The sequence below is a fragment of the Trachemys scripta genome, chromosome 6 (assembly GCF_013100865.1).
Source record: "Trachemys scripta elegans isolate TJP31775 chromosome 6, CAS_Tse_1.0, whole genome shotgun sequence".
Classification (NCBI taxonomy): Eukaryota; Metazoa; Chordata; order Testudines; family Emydidae; genus Trachemys; species Trachemys scripta.
In genome coordinates, this window is record NC_048303.1 from 82,396,174 (window position 1) to 82,417,539 (window position 21,366).

Here is a 21,366-nt window from a genome sequence, read left to right on the forward strand (position 1 = left end):
CAAAGTAGTGTTCCCTGTACTTTGTTCCTGTTGTAACGTTGACCTCTGGAAGAAAGCCAGCAAACAAAGAAATTGGAGGCATATTTTGTCATGTAGCTGCTCAGTAACCTATTACTGTTTTGTATATCAAAGTGAATGAGTCCTAAATGGAATTCCCCTTCTCCCGAAAACAACCTAAATACTACAATAGATAACTGATTTACATATAGTATTCATTTACTATGATCTATTCATTATATACTTTTCTTCCCCTGCAGCAACATTTTCACAATATGCCTGCTGATCTGGTTTCTTTCAGTGGACTTCATTTATATATTTTACTGGCACTATATTTGTGTGTTCAAAGTTAATATATGTGTATACCTTTTAAAAATTACCGAAACAAAAAGTACAATAATAAATAAGCATCAATATATTCAGTAACTCCTTTTATTTTTATTTTAACTTGGAATGTGTAAGAGTTATAAAATTTATTTTTCCAAGTCTCTCACTCTGAATATTTTGACTGATAACACCAGTGTGTTTGTGAACAGCTTATTTCCATAAAGATAAACCTCATTTGAATTTGGGATTTGATGTTTAGATTATTTTTTACCCCAGTTCTTTGATGTAATTCCTTATAAAAATCACATCAGTACACAGGAACAAAAAGAGAATTAGAGTGTTACACTACAAGGCCAAGAAGTTCAAAGTCGTCATTCAAAGGAGCTCATAGCTAAACTCTCCCCACAAAGCCCCCAGAGACAGGAAATCAGCAGCTTTCAATCTGCTTTTAGAGTATGCATTGAAATATACAAATTGATTTTGTAAGATGAATCTTTTCCAAAATCAGTTATTTTTGTTTGTTTGTTTCAGGTTGTCCTAACAATGGCAACAGCTCTGAATGTAAAAGTCCATTTGCTGGTTTTCAAGGATGTATGAGACTTATTACCATTGGTAGCAAAGCAGTGGATCTAATTTCAGTACAGAAAAATTCCCTTGGTAACTTCAGTAACCTTCAGATAGACTTGTGTGGTATTATAGACAGGTAAGGAAAGTCTATTTATTTTTACTTATTTATGAATGAGTTGTTTTCACACTTACCTGGAGTTCAAAAATAGAGCTTTCAGAAAATAGAACATTTTGACTCTTCCACATATGCCCTAAAGTCTAGAACAATTATGATGTACTCATTACAATGAAGAGAAGATATTTTAAGTTGTATTAAGTCAGTACTTACAAATAAAATTACAGTAAATATGGTTAGAACCATTTGTTGTGGTTTTGACTTATTGTACAAGCTTATAAATTTATGGAATAAACAACCTCCTTCCTGTAACTGAAACTCCTAGTGCTGTCCTCATTGAGAATTGCAGTGGAGTGCTCTTTTAAAAGTAATGTGTAGCATATTATATTTGTTCCTTGCAAGGAATTGTGAAAATGGGAAAGGCCATTTTTAGAGGCTGAGGGAATTCACCATAAATGTGCAAATTTGCAGTGTAATAAAGCTGATGGTGATTGATGTTTTCAATTTGCATAATAAAGAAAAATAACAAAAAATGTTTCCCCCTTCTAATTTTAAGTAAACAGATACTTATATGCAGGTCATATAAAATTATTGTTTTTTTTCCCTCAGAACATTAATACCCAAGATTAGTAGTGTAAGCCACTGCACTAGGGAGTAAACTCTCAACATTTCCAAACTACTGTACCCCTTTCAAGAGTCTGATTTGTCTTGTGTACCCCCAAGTTCCATCTCACCTAAACACACACAAAATCAGATATGAAAATACAAAAGCATCACAGCAGATTATTACTGAAAAATTGCCTACTTCCTCATTTTTACCATATAATTATAAAATAAATCAACTGGAATATAAATATTGTACTTACATTTCAGTGTATAGTATACAGAGCAGTATAAACAAATCATTGTCCATGAAATTTGACTTTGTATTGACTTTGCTAGTGCTTTTTATATAGCCTGTTGTAAAACTAGGCAAATATCTAGATGAGTTGATGTACCACCTGGAAGACCTCTGAGTACCCCCATGGGTTACACGTATTCCTGATTGAGAACCACTGCCCTAGAGTACTGTAGTTTGTCATAAACCTACATTAGCTTTGATTCATCATAGCTGACAATCTGCTCAGGGTAAGTTCAGAACTGAGCAAGTGTATACATTTCTACAAATTGCTTCCAATCTTTTTAAGAGGGTTCCATTTTAATCCATTCTGATGTCACTACTAGTGTCATTTCTATCTTTTGATATTAAGAAGGGAGTTTGCTGTTTTGTTCTTGTAGTCCTTTCCCTAATTTAACAAATAAACTTACAGAGAGGAAACCTTCAAAGATGGAAGAATGCAAGACAGTCTGTTTAAAACTCTATCACTTCAATTAAGTTAGAATTGGTAAACACACAAATACTGGTCTCAGTATATAACAATGTATAGTTATAACTAGGGCTCTGTTTGTGTCACGGAAGTCACCGATTCTGTGACTTTCCGCAACGTCTGTGACTTCTGCGGTGGCCAGTCTGGCTGACCCCAGGGAACAGCCACACTGGCCACTACTGGCATGGCTCTGCAGCCCTGTGACCTCTCCATGACTTTTACTAAAAATACCCATGACTAAATCATAGCCTTAGTTATAACTTCTATTTCTGCCCTTAGTAGTTTATTCCATATAGAACACTAATCCTACCTCTCAAATTTCCAGAGCTAGAGTGAGGGACAGAGACACTCAGGATACATCTACAGTGCAATAAAAACACCTGTGGCACTGAATCTGAGCCCAGGTCAGCTGACTTGGGCTCAGAGGTCTTGGGCTGCAAACAAAAAATAGCAGTGTAGACATTCAGGCTTGGGCTGGAGCCTGGGCTCTGAGACCAACTCTCCTTCTGGGTCTCGGAGCCCAGGTTCCAGCCCAAGTGTCTAGACTGGTCTGTCTCTTTCACTGCGTGTGAATGTACACTTATGGCTCCACTGAAGTCAAGGGCAAAACTCACCTTGACTTCAGTGGGGTCAGGATTCGCCCTCTGAATTGTTGGACCCTGATGGCTATGGAATACAAGGGAGGGTATAATTTCCACCCAAATTGTTTTTCTTTTTACTTGCTATCTCCTTTCTTTTTTCACTCTCCACTTTTTCTCTTCATTTTGTCCCTTTCCTCACTCTCTATCCAATGTTACTTCATCCATTACCTCTCCTCTTCCATTCTTTCTGTTCTGTATCTTCTCCCTCTTTCTCATTCCTTCCTATGTCTCCACTGCCCCTTAATTGCCAAAGCAGAGGAGTGCTACTCTTATTGTTATAGAAACAGGTCCACACACTCCAAATCTGACAAGCCATTTGCTCTTTTCCTGCAACACATGGATAGAGTCGGGGAAAGAGTAGATTAGACATCTCCATGCCTTGTGACACAGGAGGCAAACCAGAGTCCACTTCTGTCTCTCTAGTGCTGTTTCGTGCTCCATCATAATCTGTTTCAATGACAGCAGCATGTCATGTCATCCACTGTCGTCTTTTCCACATTTCACCAGGTGATATCCAGTCAAGGGCTTGTTTAGGAATATTTTTTGACATCTGTATGACATATCCAAACCACTTCAGCCTTCTTTCTTGAATCATTGTCTCTACAGTCTACTGACTAGTCCTCAGTAACACATCAGTACTGATTACTTTAGCCCACCAGCGGACACCAACTATTCTTCACCAACATTCCTGATAGAATGTATTGTTTTCTGTTGTGAGCTTCTAGCACTAGGCAAGTTTCAGAAGTCCATAACACTATGAGTGTCACAATGACATTGTATAACTTTATGTTGGTTCTTGTGGGGATCTACTTATTTTTGCAGATGTTCACCTGTCTCAAAAAGTCCAATGCCTTCCCAATTCTTGCTTCTGCCTCCTTATAGAATTAACCATCAGCTCTGATTGTGTTTCCAAGATATACAGTCTTGTTAACCATGCCAACTTCCTCGTTATCAATCACTTATGCACCATCATTGCTGACTCCTCTTTCAATGATCATGACATTTTTTTGTTTTGTTTTGGCTGATTCTTAATCTAACTTTGGCAGCCTGACATTGGCGCTGGTAGCAATCTTTTTCATGGCATTGTCTTCTTTGTCTAACCGAACCATGTCATTTGCAAAATCAAGATCTTGAAGTTTTCCTCCACTCCACATAACTCCTGTATTTTCCTTTGATGTTGCAGAAAAGAAGGGGTGATAAAATGCATTCCTGCTGCACTTGAGTGACAATATCAAACCAAGTGGTCTCTCTACTTTCTGTCCTTACACAGCATTTTGAAATGTCATACGGTATCTTGATCAGTGATACTATCTTTCTAGGAAGCTGTTATTGTTGCAAAATCTTTCATAGTGACTCTATAAATGCAGTGTGGGAACTATATTGTGTATCTCAAAGCCAAAAAAGGTGTGATAAAAACAGGTCACCATCAGGATGGAAAATAGCCAATAACTGGGATGTCCAGCCAAATTTGTTATAGTTGATATTAATTACTCTCTCTTTTAAAAGGGAGACTGAACTTTATTTGATGATCTGGCACTACTCAAACAACTGTTCCCTCTAGCAAGTCACAACATCCAAATAAACCCCTTCTAGGATAATAATCAATTTATTTCCCCTCACTAGGGTCTTCGGCCCCTAGTCTGGTCACTTTAAATTCATCCTTTTGTCCCAAACAAGCACCATGCCCTTCTTTGGGGTGACCATATTTCCCAAAGGGAAAATGGGACACTACATGGGGCTTGCCCGAATCCGCCTCCCCCAGCAAGGCTGGCGTTGCTGCTCGCCCAAGCCCTGCCTCTCCGCCCACACGACGCTGGAGCTGGCGTCGCTGCTCGCCTAAGCCCTTCTTTTCAGCTCACTGCTTTTTGGGGCAGGGTCTAGTAGGGCCATGGATCCCCCAGTAATGAGCCATAAATGCATTCCATCACGGTCAATAACATATCAATTAGAGAAAGAAATTGGTGCACATCTCAGTCATTATTTTACTTTTCTCCATCTGCTGAAATGTTCTTCATTCTAATTTTGATCACCTCTTTCATTCATTATTGCAACTCCTTTCTACACAGCCTTGTAAATATCAGCTTTCAGGTCTCCAGCATGTTCAGCATATTGCTACCCACCCTATCCATTCTCATACCAGGTTCATTTCAGCATCCACTTCAGCATCCTTCATTTCATGTTAGCATCCTTTCTTTTGTTTTTAAACATGGACTTAGTCTAGACATTATTTCTTTTGACCTCCTTCATATAATCCCATCACCTTTGCTTTATGTAGTTTATCAGTCTTCCAGTTTCTTTCTCTCATTAACTCTGTCTCATTTCAAATCCCCACTGAATATATGCATTCTTCTTTGCCTCTCTATATTGTTTTGTTTATATCTATTAAAGCAACTTGTATTATACAATCTGTACTGTATTGCATGTTCAATGCATCTGTTTTCAAGTATTCTCATGTAAGAATGTTTTTTACATGGCTGGGATGGAAAGGGAGTATGTTAGCTTCAATTTAACAATATCAGGGTGTTTCTGTTCCCAGTGAAGGATGCTTCCCCACAGTTGAAGTCAAGCAAAACATCTTTAACTTTTTGGATCTCCTCATATCCTTACTTAACTGCACACATATGCTAGTCTCTCCCCTTTACTAATTTAACTGTTCCCAGACTGGTTTTTTTTTTTTTTTTGGTCTGGGGAGATCTCAATATATTTGTCAGATTTTAACAATAGATCCAGTCTGTTCTTGAAGTTTTTTCTCCCCATCATTAAATGCTCTGGTAATGTAGCATCTGTCCCCACATTCCCCATAGTTGATACAATTGACAATATTCTGGAGTTACTGAGGATTTAAATCTGTGTAATGAACAGCAATAATTGGACTGTTGAATCTCGTGGTCTTTTCTGAGGAATGATAGGTTCACTGAACTTCTACTAACATAAACACAAGTTACTCTTTGTGTATTGATTCTCCATGTATTTGGAGGAGAATAGACCCCAAACAATTCATCATACTCATTTCTTGGGTTGCCTATTGGTCATTTCCTTGTCCTTAGGCACTTGGCCATGTTTTCTCAGTCTCTGTTTTTTGTTCAATTTTCATTTAACTTTCTATGATTATTCATTTTTAATATTTTACTAATACCTTGCAATAATCTTTCCAATCCCTCATTTTGTACTTACCTTGTTATGCCTCTTTCCTACTCATCGCTCTTGGCTTGCTCCTTCACTTTGCCCTTTTAATGGTATTACAGGTGTCTGTGTAGCTATATGGCTCATAAACCCTCCTGGGTATACAAATATATCTCTTCAACTATTACTCCTTAGTGTTCTTTCTCTCTATTTTTCTATCCATTTACTATCCTATTTATTAAATGCTAATTACACACAAACCATCCCAAAAATAGCTTTAAAGGACAATATGTCAGTTTAAATGCCTTACGAAGTTATTGCATTCAGTATCTGAGGAGAGAATGTCAGATGCATCTGACATAATTACATCCTCCCCTACACAGAGATGTAAGATGGCTCACAGAGAATTATTGCTGTTGGTGTTTTGCCCGCAGAAAATGGAATCAAAGGGTTCAAGTGGAGATGTAAGTTCTGGAGCACTAGGAAAGCCGATGAATATACTTTAATCACAGATGAAGGAAATAAAAATAACACAGGTTTCCATACATGTTCTTTACACCTTTGTATCTTTACACATAATTTGCAAACCTAATAAGTAGAGTGTTCAGGAAGGATGTCTTTAATACATTACTGATGTGTAAATTTCTACATTCTTTCTTTGAAAAAGATGCATTTGTGTTCTGGTTCAATGTGTTGTTTTGAAGATTAGCTTTTGATTATCTTCGGTCTAGTGCTTTAGTTTTCAAGTTACACATCATCTGTAGATGTCATGCACCTAAAAAGTATGTTGCCAAGTACCACATGGCAAATGCCAGATCCACTCTCTTTCTGGTGTTTTTGGAATAAATGGAGCATTGTAATTTAGTGAGAAATGAGCTATGTTTTGGAGCAGCATCAGTGGAAAAGGTTTACTAAGAGATGTGTTTCTTCATAGAGAGGACTAATGTAAATCTAAGTTCAGTCAGGGTTGCAATGAATTAGATTATTTGTATGGCATTCTTTTGATTTATCTAGTGACTGTTTTGTGTTATGAAACCTATAATGGAAGGGGGATCTAAAATTCAATGTTAAAAAGTCTTAATTATAACTTAAATTGTTTCTAGTTATACTAAACCTGGTTTAAGCATCTTCAATAGCACCTAAGTTTTTGGTCTTGTGAAGACTGTTAAAAAGATAAATTGGAATGGAAGGGGAGTCAATATAAATGGCAGTCATGTAAATCCCTTAAGATTTGCAGATACTGATATATTTCAGTAAAGGTGGACGCTAAATATTTACTAGGAGAAACAACTGCAGCAGGATGGAGAAAAAAAGTGCTGAATGACAATTATAGAAATGGCTTATGAGTTTGACTGTTAGCATATGTGTGAATGTTAAAGCTGATGACTGGTCACATCTATACAGCATTAAAAATAAATCATTAGGGTAGCTCTAAATACCTTTACTATCCACATTTGTTCTGCAAGAACAATTCCTTCCAATGACATCTATTTAGTATAACAATAGTTCAGTCTCAAGTATACCAAGATTATTTTTATATCCCAAGTCAGAATTACTCAGAAATTATATTGCAGCTAATACTGAACTTATCATGCAGAGCTGAGATGCAGAAACCTATTGTGCAAATGAGGTAGGAGCTAAAGGCCAGCTCCTTAGATTGTATTCATAGGTATAACTATGCTGAAATCAATGGAATTAGATTTATTTACATGAATCAATTTTTTTCCTTTGGAAAACTCTCCTATCATTTTGTTTCTAGATATGTAAGAAAGATTGGGTTAATAAAGAATTAACAGTAGTGGAAGTAGGAATCTGAATATTCACAGACAGATGAGTACACTGAGGCATTTCTCACACCCCTAAACTAATACTTCTCTATGTTTATTAAATGTACTGAAAAATAGCATTCAGATAGTGTGAAAGAAATTGTTAAGCTGTCTTTTTTGTTAAAATTATTATTAGTGATTACCCTTAGCAGTAAAATCTCCCTATACATTCTGAATAACAATTAAGTAAAACATGAAGTCTCCAACTCAGTATCTTTTTAATTAAGATTGTGGAAAAATCTTTTTTTATTCTTTTATCCTCTTGCCCCCAAATCATGTAGTAGTTTGTACTTTATACTGAGGGACAGTCATGCAGTTTTCACCATTGAATAGTTATGACTAAATTTTCTTCTTAGTTACACCATTTAAATCAAAATTAATTCCACTGAAATAATGGAGTTTTTCCAGATTTTCACTCCGCAACTGAAAACAGAATTAGCAGTCTGGACTCATCCATAGTACCTCACTGTAGGATCTGAGATACTTAAGTGTTTGCCTGTACTTAGATTAGGAAATAACTAAAGTATCTCAGATACTATTGTATGATAACAGTCAGTAAATATTTATTTTCTGATGATGACAACTGCCTATTCTTATAGTTTCCTGAAAAGAGAAGTATTTTATACTTCTCATGGTCATATAATAGGGACAATGATCCACAGAATTACTGTATTGTTATGAAAGATCTTATGGAAGAAAATGCAGCTGTTACAAAATTTGCCAGTGAATTATCAATGTTAATTTATCATTGGTGTATCAATTGGTACCATACTTTCATTGGAGAGCCTTGCTGGTAGCCACAATGAACATTATATATGTTTCATGTTCTTATTCCATCATTAGCATCCTTAGGAGCAGTGACTAGAGTCTAGTGGGGGAAGATAAAGGGGACATTCCTTTTCCCCAACTTTCTTTCAGTCCTGTTGATATCTTCCTGCAATATGGCTACAAGATTTATGTATTTTCACTGCAGGTCTCTCACCCATACATACAACATCGACCTTTGCACCTCGGTTATCATCTTTGTCATAAAGACCACCTTCATGCTGTGGTAACTATGGTTACTGTAAATGTCATGTAGTTGTACTAAGGTGAATATGTTTCTTTTTGTCCTTTTAGATGTTTGCCTAATTATTGTGAACATGGTGGTGAATGCACACAGGCCTGGAACAGCTTCTACTGCAACTGTACAAATACAGGTTACATGGGGGCTACTTGCCATTACTGTAAGCCTAAGACACTTTCTTATACTGTTTTAGTTATGAGTTATTTTACTGCTACAAGAAACATTTTTTTTTATTAAAAGGCACGTCAGTTTTGTTAATATTCACAAAGAGTTGATGCAAGGAAAGAGTCTCAAAATTGTCTAAAGGATTAAGGAGCACAAGTCCTATTTCAAGTCAGTGGGACGTGTGGTCCTAAATCCCTTATGTGTCTTTGAATATTTCTCCTTTAGTTCTTAGATTTCATGATTTACTTACTGAGGACCTGATTCTCCTCTCACAGTGGTATAAGGCCCTGATTGTACTTAACTTCACTGCTTTTCAGAAAAGGACTAAGCACATGCTTAACTTTGAAGTCAGTGGGGTTTAGCATATACTTAAACTTTAGCACATGCGTAAGTAATTTTCAAGGAGTAACTTCAAGGGAGTGACAGTGTGGTAAGACTGGTGTATATGAGAAGATAATAAGGCCCTGTAAACCCAATCTAGCAAGCACATCACTGACCTTTCACTCATCTGTAGGAGTTTTGCACATGGAGTCCTTTCAGGATCAGCCTATATAAGAGAGAACTTCAGAAAATATCAGTGTAACGATAAATGGAACTGAATGAGTTTCACACCCGTGGTCTGATTCTTGTCTTACTTTCACTAGTTTAATATGACTCCAGTGATTTCCCAGAAGGTGATTTAGATTTCTACTGGGATATGTGAGATGAGCATGAAGCCCATTAGTTTTTTCCTGTTTACTGGGACAGTTTATTAAGAAAAGTCATTAGTCTCAAGTTCTCAGCATGCATACTTGAAAACAATCTGCCTAAAGCACTATAAAAGGAATTTTGAAAATGCCAAAAAGACTATACATTATTATAGCCAAAAGAAAAAATTGTGTGGTTAAAACAAACCCATCTTCACACAATTTATACAATCCCTGTAGCACAATAGTCATGACTTTCATAGAGCTTAAGGCCAGAAGGGATCACTAGGTCATCTAGTTTGATCTCCTGTAACAGCACAGGCTACCAACACCACCCAGCATCCACACACTAAACCCAGCAACCAAAATTAGATCAAAGTATTATAGCTCATAGGAGACCTAGACTATTATGTGCCACTGGCACAGAATAGGAGGGACCAAGGAGCACCAGTGCTCGATGTTTCTGCAATGGCAGGGAGATGATTAAGTGAGATATACCCAGATAATGCTGACAAGTGAGCCACACTCATAGGCTGGAAGGCAAAACCTTGCAAAAGTCACTGCCAATCTGACCTGGGGAAAAATTCCTCCCTGGCCCCACATATTACAATCAGTTACACCCTGAGCATGTGAGCAAAACTCAGCCAGCCAAGCCAAGTGCTACCTCAAAGCCCTGACCCACACTCCCAGTGTCCCATCTCCAGGCATGGCCATCCAAAAAGCCTGCCAGAATTCACTCTGTTGGGGAGAAATCTCTTCCTGACCTATGCCAGGGGCCAATTGAAACCCTGAAGCATGAGCTTTAGGAACATAAGACATAAACCGTAAGTGCTGTTGAGCCAAGCCCGCTACTGCCACCAGGGCCGGCTCCAGGCACCAGCGCAGCAAGCAGGTGCCTGAGGCGGCCAATGGAGAGGGGCGGCATGTCCAGCTCTTCGGCGGCAATTCAGTGGCGGGTCCCTCAGTCCCTCTCGGAGGGAAGGATCTGCCACCAAATTGCCACCGAACAATGAAGCAGCGGCGGCAGAGGTGCTGATCGCGGCTTTTTTTTTTTTTTTTTTTTTTTTTTTTGCCGCTTGGGGTGGCAAAAATGCTGGAGCCGGCCCTGACTGCCACAAACAACCTGGTCATACAGTTGTACTCATAAATTTGTCCATCGCGCTCTCTCTGAAAACAAGTTAAGTTGTTTGCCCTCAAAACTCCTATTGGGGATCATGTGGAGGGTAGGCTCCTGGTCTGTTCTGAAAAATTTCAGATTTAGAAAAACTGCTTGTTTCCATTGAATGCAAAACCTTATAAAGATCACCTACAATTATTACTGTTTCTGTGCCATCTGAACTCTAAATGAATTGCTAGCTAGCCTTTCAAGATTTATGGATAAGGTAAAATTTTTATAGCAAGGGAAGAACATTGATGGTACAGGCTTTTCAAAGATCACTGTGAGCTGTTCCTGTTGTATTCTATTAGAGGATGACAAGATTAAGCATCATAATTTTTAATAAATTATCTACTTAATCAATTGATGAATGGTGTAAAAAAAATGGATGGACTCCATCATTTTCTAACTTTTCATCAAGAGCCCAATGGTGTGTGTATAAGGTATATGAAAGTCGTCCTGCTCAATTTTTTAATGTTGAAAAATAGGTATAATACATTTTATTAATAATAAGAAAGCACTGTGAAGTATACAGTAGATATGATATAGTAGTTGCAGCAGTATAACATTCTGTCCCTTTAAATTTGTTTACAGTAGTTTAGTAATGGTTCCAACTGTACAGTCTTATGGTGCTGTTCTGTCAATAGTCTCAAAGTTAAGGGCCGTATCCTTCCCTTATTCTATGAACTACAGTCTCATTGACTTCAATGGGAGTTCTGTGTAATTACAGAAAAAGAGAATATGGCTGTTTAGTTATTGAATAAACATTGAGACTCTTGATGTAATAGGCCTAGCAATGAGTTCTTGATCAGTGGCAACACTGTGAAGCATGAGACCATACTCCCAAAATCTGCTTTAGAGGAATTATAATTTTCCATGCTGTCACTACTAGTATAAAATTCAAAATGGATATGCTGATATGCTATTGCATACTGCCTCTATAGTACTTTTATCCTTTTATTTTATACTGAGAATTGATTTAAGGCTCTTTACCCTAAGGAGCTATAATTTGAAACTTGTGAGTGACCTTGACTGTGCCTACTGGATATTTCAGCAGTGGCAAAAATGGTCCATTTAGTAATCTTTAGCTAATGAGGATGTTTATTTTCCTTACTTTATAATTCAGTATTATGGACCCAATCCAATATGGCTGATCATATTGTAATGCATCAGCAAAAGAACTGGGAAAAAATGGCACTCGCCTAACCCCAGGTTATATCATAGAACTACCATCACAATTTATATTGTGGAACCCTACTTGATAGAGGTGCAAAAGACCAAATAGACAAGTAGATTGGCCTAGCAGCTTTCTACACCATTTCAGGGATCAGACATCAGGGAAGCTTACGTTGTTTCTGCCTCTGCTGAACCTGCTCTGTAGATTAACATTAGATTTTAGCTACAGTGCTGTCAATCCTAGCACTTTTCAATAATGTTACCTTATTTTGTGTAATAATATACCCAGTTGTAAATCTGAATAAATTGAGCTTAAGTAGACAAATGTTTTGGATAAAAGCCTCCTTCAGTGTTCATAATTCATACTGTGTTGTGTTCTCATTTATACAGGAAATTGAAAAGTGTGTGTTCTATGTTTTATTTTGTGTATTCTTTTTAGACATGTCTTTTTTTTAAAGTATGCATGATAAAAGATATCACCTCATCCGCCTTTTCTCTTTGTTTGTTAAGGAAAGTTTCTTTCTGACAAAGTACGTTCAAGTTCAAAAACAAACAGTTAATTGGAGAACTGTACTAGGTAGCAATGGATAATTTAAGAAGGTTTAACTGATGCACTTCAGATGTGCAATTATTACCCAGAAATATTATTTTACTTAGTAGGGTGTTGCCATTTAATTATACAGCTGGATTCATTAGTCCAGTTTCCAAAGGTTTGGTCATATAAAGCCTTCTCAGATCACTACCTCTTGAGTGGTGTAGAATCAATATTATGTGGGATTGAAGAGCCAAAATTTTCTCTGTGCTGCTTATTTACTCTTGGACTGCAGACTTTGACAACAAGCTTACCCTGATACTGAAAAAAACAGAGGAAGAAACAAGGTCTTCCCAGCAGCTAAAAGCATGAGTAAAAAATTTCACGAAATAAATACGTCAGTTGGAATTGCTGGAAATACTTTACCACTGCCAAATTGTATGGAGATCTGATAAAATTGAAAAGGTTAATGTTCAGTTTCCAAGTTCCTCATAATCTATCCAGTTGCTAAATATTACTCATTTTGACCTTAAATGATTGGTTTTCATAGCCATTTGTTCCTCCTTAAGACCCCTAATTTAGGAGCCAAAAAGCAAATCCATAAAAACACCCATTCAGATTTTTTCCCCAGTGAAATGAAATTCTATTAACTGATGCAAATAATAGTACAGTTTTTTTTATTGTGTGACTTCCCCTGTTTTCCTCACCTTTGAATGCATTTCATATTGTTCAACTTCCCACATTTTTTCCTTGCCCTAAATAAAAGGTAAAATAATGCCATTACGTTTGTGATGGAAGATGTTCTTTTACAGCCATCTATGAGCAATCATGTGAAGCCTATAAGCACACAGGGAACACTTCCGGCTTTTACTATATCGATTCAGATGGAAGTGGCCCCTTGGGACCGTTTCTTGTATACTGCAATATGACAGGTGAGATGATAAACTTCCTTAACTCACAGCTGGGATTGTATGCATGCTTATTATATCGAAGCAAAGTAGGAAGTTTTGTATCTCAAGAGTTTAATGTATATGTATACAGCAAAGTGAAGGTGACTCCTCTACTCAGAATATTTGACAAAGAATTAAGCAGAGAAATTAGAATAATAAGACTCAGACTGTGTAGCTAACACTGGGTTCCTGTTGTGCTCTGCGTAAATGGGACATATGCCCTATTTGTGGAGGATTTCAGACTAGTTCATTTTCTGCACAGTTTTGATTTCATGAAGCTAGATCTTACTTCTCTGCAGGCGTAGAAGAAACTGAGATATAAGTGAATTTTCGGAGGAAAATTATTGATTTTTTTCCCCCTACCCTTATGAAAGATTGTAATTCAGAGTTGACCTTCAATTGGTGGGACAAATACTGATATTAAACCTTCTCTTTTGAATTGTGTATTACTTGTAATTGGTTTGGGTAGATTTGGTTTAACTAATTGGACTCATAAAGTCTCATTTTCAAAATATGGCCTTATTTTTTGCACCCTGTTATTTGCCCCCCCCCCCAATGAGTGGATCAGTAAGGTATTTAGACATCCAATTGATCTTAACTGTGCCTACTGCTATGTGTGCCTGCAATTAACCATAGATTGTAGATGCTGAATTAGTTCAAAATCTAATATGCTTTTCATTTTTATGCTGTGTTCTTTTAGTTTTAATTAGTTTTACTTTTGTTTGTGGTCATTTTCTAGCAATTTTCACTTTAAAGTTTTTCCAGCACTATCCCAGTGTTGCAGTGTTAGGGTTATAAGCATTTCAAGGTAACTTTTAATTAAAAAATTAACTGTTTATCTTGGAAACAATAGGAAAAATTAATAGAAACATTTTTTTGGTCTCATGTTTTATAACAATATATTTTTACAAAACCTAAATTTTAAGGCAGTTTACATGGGCAACTTTATTTCTGGTACTTTTGAAACTTTGAGTGCTTGATTTTTCAACCATATTGATATTCTTTGAACATAGTTACATTGAGGGAAAATAAAGAGATATTTTACTGATTTGTAATAATCTTGTTTATTTATTGAAGGATTGATAGAAGTTTACCTCTAAGCAAAGCCACTCGCTGAGGTTTTCAAAACAGTGTAGGGGGCTTTACACATATCTTCCATCAAAATAATGGAAGGTGAATGTGAAACTTCCTTTGATCTCAGTGCGGCCGGAATTTAGATAATACTGGAAATCTCAACCGCTAACTCTGTCTGAAAAAACAAAGACTGTGCTTTGACTTTTTAAGAACGTGGTCTGCCTGATATTGGTAACATACTTTGGATTAACAATTAGTGAGATCACCAATATAACTATCTGGCCCCTAAAAAGAGAAATCAGAGAGTGCTAGCTACATTGTTAATTAATATGAGGTTGAACCAAAGAACAAGCTCATGGAAGAAAGACTCCAGTGTCCTTAAACAGTATCAGGAGGAAACCAGCTCTCCAAGGTACAGCTTAGTGTCTGATTTATCCTTCCTTGTGTATCCATGAACAGCTGCTAGTGCTTCTATCATTCACTCTTTATTCAACACATTAAGCAAATCTCATTGATCAGTTCCTCATCTAGAGATGCAGCCTGACAGGATGAATCTACTATATTTGTCTTCTTCCCAGTTTCCTCATGACTGGTATTCCCTTTTCCCAGCAGAGGCCATGAAGGCAGATGCCCACATTTCTTGCAATGCTGCCTTGCTATTGGCATTCATGTGGCTTTATTTTTTGGCAGCTGGGAGGAAGGTTCCTTTACCCTCTCTCGTTCTTAGAGGTCAATTTCAAAATCATAAGCCTTGGGTCCAAAGAGCCAATCAAGATGACAAAACTTTTTTCAGAAATATTGTTCTTTTAGTTTCGCCCCTTCTGGGGGTGTAGAAGTAGATGTAACAGCTGCCTTGTTTCTCTCTTATTCTTTCCAGTTGCTCTGAGCTGTGTAGAAAAAAATAGCTCTGAACTTGCTCTCACTTTTAGCTCCCTGTTTCCCAACAGCACTAGCGTGAATCCTTTCTTCTAGCAAAACATTTACAAGTATTGGTAATAAATCTGCATATATAGATTAATTTAAGTTCATTATTTGATTAATAGGCATCTGGATGCTTCCCATAGGCTTTTTGCTACATGCTTATCCTCTAGGTGATTACTAGTTCTTTTCTTATTCTAAATTTTCCTTTAGTGTCAGTCATACCCAGTTTGCAAGAAATATAGGAAATAAAGTACAGGGGGCACAGGTCTGCAGAACTGTTAGAGTTAGAAGGAAAATATTGATTAAAGCCCAAGGAGAATTGAATCCTACAAATATGTTCAGTGTGAACAAAATGGTTAAGACTACAGCAGTGAGCTCTTACAGAAGGTGCAAAGCCAGCAAGGACAGAGGGCGATTAACATTTCCAATGTCTACTAGAATTAAGTTGGGTATAAAGTCCCAACAGTTTGCTGAACTGCTGATTCTGAATTTGACTCAACTGACACAAATCAGATTTAAGAAGCAACCAGTTCTCTCATCTTTAGTCTCAAAAAATAGTTTTAGATATTTGGGTTAGATTGTACAGACCTTAATAGGGCCAGCTGAGGGCACAATCCCAGTCCCGCCTCTCCCCAGTGTACAGAAGGGAATGTGCAAGCTGCATCATTCTATAGACAGAACAGTGTGCTGCATTACCTCCAGCCCCTATTTAAAGCAATTTACCATCCCTAGGGGAACATGAAGGAGGGAGTCTGCACTCCCTAAGCACAGTGATTGCTATTGTGCTTAACATTTTGTGGTGTGTATTAAAGCTTTCTCTCCTGGTCACCTGTGCTATAGTCATGGCCAGTCGGACTCTTTGTGTTCCTTGTGTTTTGTTAGTGTGGCTGAAAACTGTCTTTTATAACTTCACAAAGCACAAGCAAACCAGAGCATTACCCTGTTGCCACAGGTAGATTATAAAATATATGATTTTATTATATCTATTTTGTAACATTCAGGTTATTTAATTTATTTGCTGCAACTTTTACCATGTCTTTTACAATTTCTAAGTAGAACTGCTTTCCTGCCACAACTATTGTGAAACTAGAGATCAGTCTTACAATGATTAATGTAAGAATATTTATCAAATTTATCAAATGTTCTTGATGTTCCCGATTTGTCACCTTTGTACAATAGAGGGGGTCAAGTTGGAAAGAGTCCATATTACAGGAAGAAGTTGCATATCTTACATTTACAGGAACATACATGTGTCACTCTGTGGACATGCAGTACATCATGCACCAATAGATGGCTTGAAATCAATATAGATACTAATATAATATCCTTACTACCATTTTTTTTCCAGTAAGATGACATTGAAAGGCATTTTTCACTATTCAAAAAGATCATTTGGCGTTTTTTTGCTCGTAGATAATACAAGAATATATCAACTGACATAGTAACACATAAGATGCAAACAATTTTGGCAATATTTTTGGAAATAATATTTTGATAATCTTTGCTTTCCTCTTGTCTCAATTAATCGTAGTCCCCTTCTTAAATACCTTGTGATCTGGGATCATTATAGAAAGTATGACCTCAGATCAATCCAGGTGATATAAGATTACTTATGGCTTTTATAGTGTATTGTTATTGTTGTTCTTTTTATTGAGGTAGTGTCCAAAGTTTCCAGTTAGAATTGAGGGCCCCCTGTTATACCAGGCACTATATAAACACACAGGAAGGCAAAATCTCTGTCTTGAAAGTCTTACAATCAAATTTACAAACCAAATCAGTTAAATGGGCTAGCTCATTCCATTTAACTGCAGTCTATATTAAGGTGCTGTTGTGATCAACATTGCCCTATGGGGATTTCCCAGCGTCATTCTCTCTGGGAAGCATTTGAACTAAAGATGGGCCTCTTCTTGAAAACTGGATAAAAACTTCCTTCAATTTAGGAGCTGTTCAGATTGGATCCATGTCTAAACTCCCCTGCTCACATCCAAAGATAGCTATAAAAAATTACTTTCAAGGCCAAGAGGTCACTAGTATATACTCAGTCAGCACCTGATTACTTTATATCTAATACATTTGAATGAAGACTACTTTTCATTAATAAAATAATAGATGTGCATCCTTTAAGCATTTATAGAAAGTGCAACAATATAAGACAAGGGAAGATATTGTTAGAGTAGTACCAGGCCTATCTGAAGATAACATAAGATTATTTTCCTCTTACCTTTAAAAAAAATTCTTGTAGTTTCCACATCCACTTGGTTTAACTATCCCTCTTCTTGAGAAAGTTTTGAGTTATCAGAATGTAATGTACATGCATCTAAATACCTCATAGTGAAAGTGGCTAGCTAATATGAACTGTACTGGCATGTCACTTTTCTTTCATTGGAAGCGTAGAGCTAGATGACAAAAATGGCGTAACTGATCAGCTCAGGCCCTTCTCAGTACTCTGCAAGGCGTTTCCATTACTAAATTAAGAGAATTCATATCAGAGGAGGGTGCAGAGGATGGATGAATGTATAGAAACAACAATACACATAAATTCCAATTAAATTTAAAAACAAGCAAGAGGCGCAAGGAGCTGAGAGTGAGACGGTGTGCTGCTGGAGGACTGAGGAGCACAAGCGTTATCAGACACCAGGAGGAAGGTCCTGTGGTGAGAATAAGGAAGGTGTTTGGAGGAGGCCACGGGGAAGTAGCCCAGGGAGTTGTAGCTGTCATGCAGCTGTTACAGGAGGCACTATAGACAGCTGCAGTCCACAGGGCCATGGGCTGGAACCCAGAGTAGAGGGCGGGCCCAGGTTCCCCCCCAAACCTCCCAATTGACCTGGACTGTGGGTTCTTCCAGAGGGAAAGGTCTCTGGGCTGTTCCCCAACCCACATGGTGAATCTCTGAAGCAAGAAAATCCACCAATAAACGCAGGACCCACCAAGATAGAGGAGGAACTTTGTCACAATACATATTTTATTTTATTTTACTTAAGGTTTTACGCTTATTCTCCCAATAAATGTCAGGAAAGAAAGACATTTTGTGTTTTAAAAACAGCCCCAGTACACATCATACATTTGTGTAGATAATACAGATGATATTTTAATTGCAGTCACACATGTCAGAAATTATAGTTATCATTTGATTTTGGGGTGGCTGGAAGCACCTGTCTTCCTCTCTGCTTCACAATAAATATAACACCTGGATTTATTCAGTTTGTCCATTGTTGTTTCTGGTATTGTTTTTTTTTTTTATAGGGCAGTGGAAAAGTGAGTTTTGGCCATTGCTATAAATTCTCTAAGACAAAATCAATTATTCAAAAAAATAGTGTGAAATGTTGTGCAGATAATGAAAGCCTGGATATAATTTGGTCTCCATTTATATACAAGGTATACCTTGGAGAAATAACCATATGAAAAGTTTATTACACTTTAGCTTAGGGTCTGTAATTTTTACTCCATTACACTTCAGCTTAGGGTCTGTGTATTGTTTGGAAAATAGATATTTGGTTCTCTTAATCTCTTTGACTGGTAATTGTGCAGGACAGAATGCACAGTACAGAAGTTTCAAAAAGGGGAACATTGATATCCTATCAAGAGTATTTAATTGCAGGACGTTTTACCCAGACATGTTGTGTTCCTTTTCACATCCCCAAAAGGACAGGAAAACTCACATTAATCCCAGGTGTACCTCACTACACATTTTATTTCCACTGCTAACTTTTGCAGCTATTTTATATTCTGCATTACTTTTTCCCTCCTTGTTTTGTAAGATACGACTTGGACAGTTATACAGCACAACAATACGGACTTAACCAGAGTCAAAAATGCTAATCGAGAGAACCCACATACTGTGTTCTTCAAGTATACTGCCACCCTAGAACAGCTTCAGGCTACAATTAACTATGCAGAACACTGTGAACAGGAGCTTGCTTACCACTGCAAAAAGTCAAGGCTTTTAAATAAGCGTGGTAAGTAAAGCAGACAAATCTTATTATGTTTCATGATACTATAGACATTTAATTTAGCCAAGGTTATGGCATTTTGCCACTATAGTTTGTAAAATCCTTAAATATCGAGCAAACAAGTCCCAAATCTATAAATTGTTGAGTGGGATTTGAACAAGAAAAAAACTAAGGTAAGTTCATAATGAGCTTCATTCAAAGCATTACCTTCTTTCAAAACCAACTCCTACTTTCCATATCAGTATATAATGCCTGCATCTGTAACTTTCACTCTATGCATCCGAAGCAGTGAGGTTTTTACCCACAAAAGCTTATGCCCAAATAAATCTGTTAGTCTTTAAGGTGCCAACCAATGTCTTCCTTAAACCTACAATTTAATAGAAATTATAACAAAGCCTTTCCTGACTTGCCTCTAGGGGATTTTTAAATTTTAGTCAAAAAATGATTAACTATTGAGCAAACATTTGGTAAAAGGAACACAATACACTGCATAAATATCAGCTGAAGTCTTTCAGATACTGTGCATCGTATAGTGGTTGAATTTGCAAATGGCATGAGGTAAAGTATCGCAGACATTAATATGCCAGTGTCCAAAATACACAAGCACAGAGGTAAAGTAAAATTCTAAAAAGATAGGAAAAAAAGTTATTTTATGAAGGAAATTACAGGCCCTTCTGATGTAGTCAAAGAAATGTTAACAAAATATCATAACTAGATTGTTGTGTTCAAGTCTTATTTTAAATTCTCACCAGGTAGAGTGCAATCTATTTAGTTTATTTTAATTTTGAAAATGTATTCTAAATTTTAAAAATATAACTTGAAAAGAAAGATTATATTCCTTGTTCCTTTGTTGATATGTAGATGTTGCAAATCAAGCCTCAATTGTCTCTTCTGTCACAAAAAATCTGTGAGAGGCAAATAGTCCACTAGAAATTCTAAGACTCATGTCACACACCATACTTGCCATTCTCCTATCAAGGGATTTTGTGGTACTACAGCAGAAAACTGGTCATTCCTCCATGCTCTGTGAGCTCTACTTCTCTTAGCAGAATGGCTGTCAAGAGCTAAGCAGACTTTAGCTCTCCTCTCTGCATCCTACCCTCCCTTCAAAGAGGTTATGGAATGCAATGAATTTCCGCAAAGAGTAGCATTAACTCTCATGAGAATTGCTGCTCAGAAATCTACCAGGCTTACAGGTGAGCCTACTGCATAAAGCGTTGCTTCCCTGACACTACCTCTCCCTCCCTCCCTCGTTCCCTCCCAAACTCCTTTCTGACATACAGAGCCCCAACTCCATGGTATACAGGCATCTGACTCACGATATGTTTTATATGAATACTACTACAGTGATCACCAGGGATTACAGTACAAAGAAGTTACATATCTTAACTCAGAATCTCTTCCTGACCAAATGGCCAAATATTTCTAATCTGATATCAAAGTACCCAAAAGGTGCCCCTCTCTTCACACATAGGCATAATTCCCACTGACTTCAGGGGGAATAAATCATATTGAAGGATTGAATGCAGGATCATGCCCAATTTCAGTTAGGATTGCTAGGATTAATACAGTCATTTCAGAACTGATAATTTTAAGGCGAATGTGAGAGATGAAAGTGTTTGCTAGACACATTTGCTGAGCAAAAATGCAAGACTGTAAGACAGGTACAGAAAGGAAAAAGAACAGTCCCACTGAGACTCTAGGATTCTATACATTTGTATTCCGGG

General features: G+C 37.2%; 1 protein-coding gene across 2 annotated transcripts in view; it reads left to right on the forward strand.

Moving 5' to 3' along the window:
* CNTNAP4 (contactin associated protein family member 4) overlaps positions 1-21,366 on the forward strand; it is a 307,324-nt gene that overhangs the window by 219,777 nt on the left and 66,181 nt on the right. For both annotated transcript variants that reach the window (XM_034773172.1, XM_034773173.1), the window contains 4 exons: positions 856-1,027; positions 9,083-9,189; positions 13,557-13,676; positions 19,448-19,645. In XM_034773172.1, the coding sequence (XP_034629063.1) occupies positions 856-1,027; positions 9,083-9,189; positions 13,557-13,676; positions 19,448-19,645 (597 nt within the window). The remainder of the gene's footprint in view (positions 1-855; positions 1,028-9,082; positions 9,190-13,556; positions 13,677-19,447; positions 19,646-21,366) is intronic.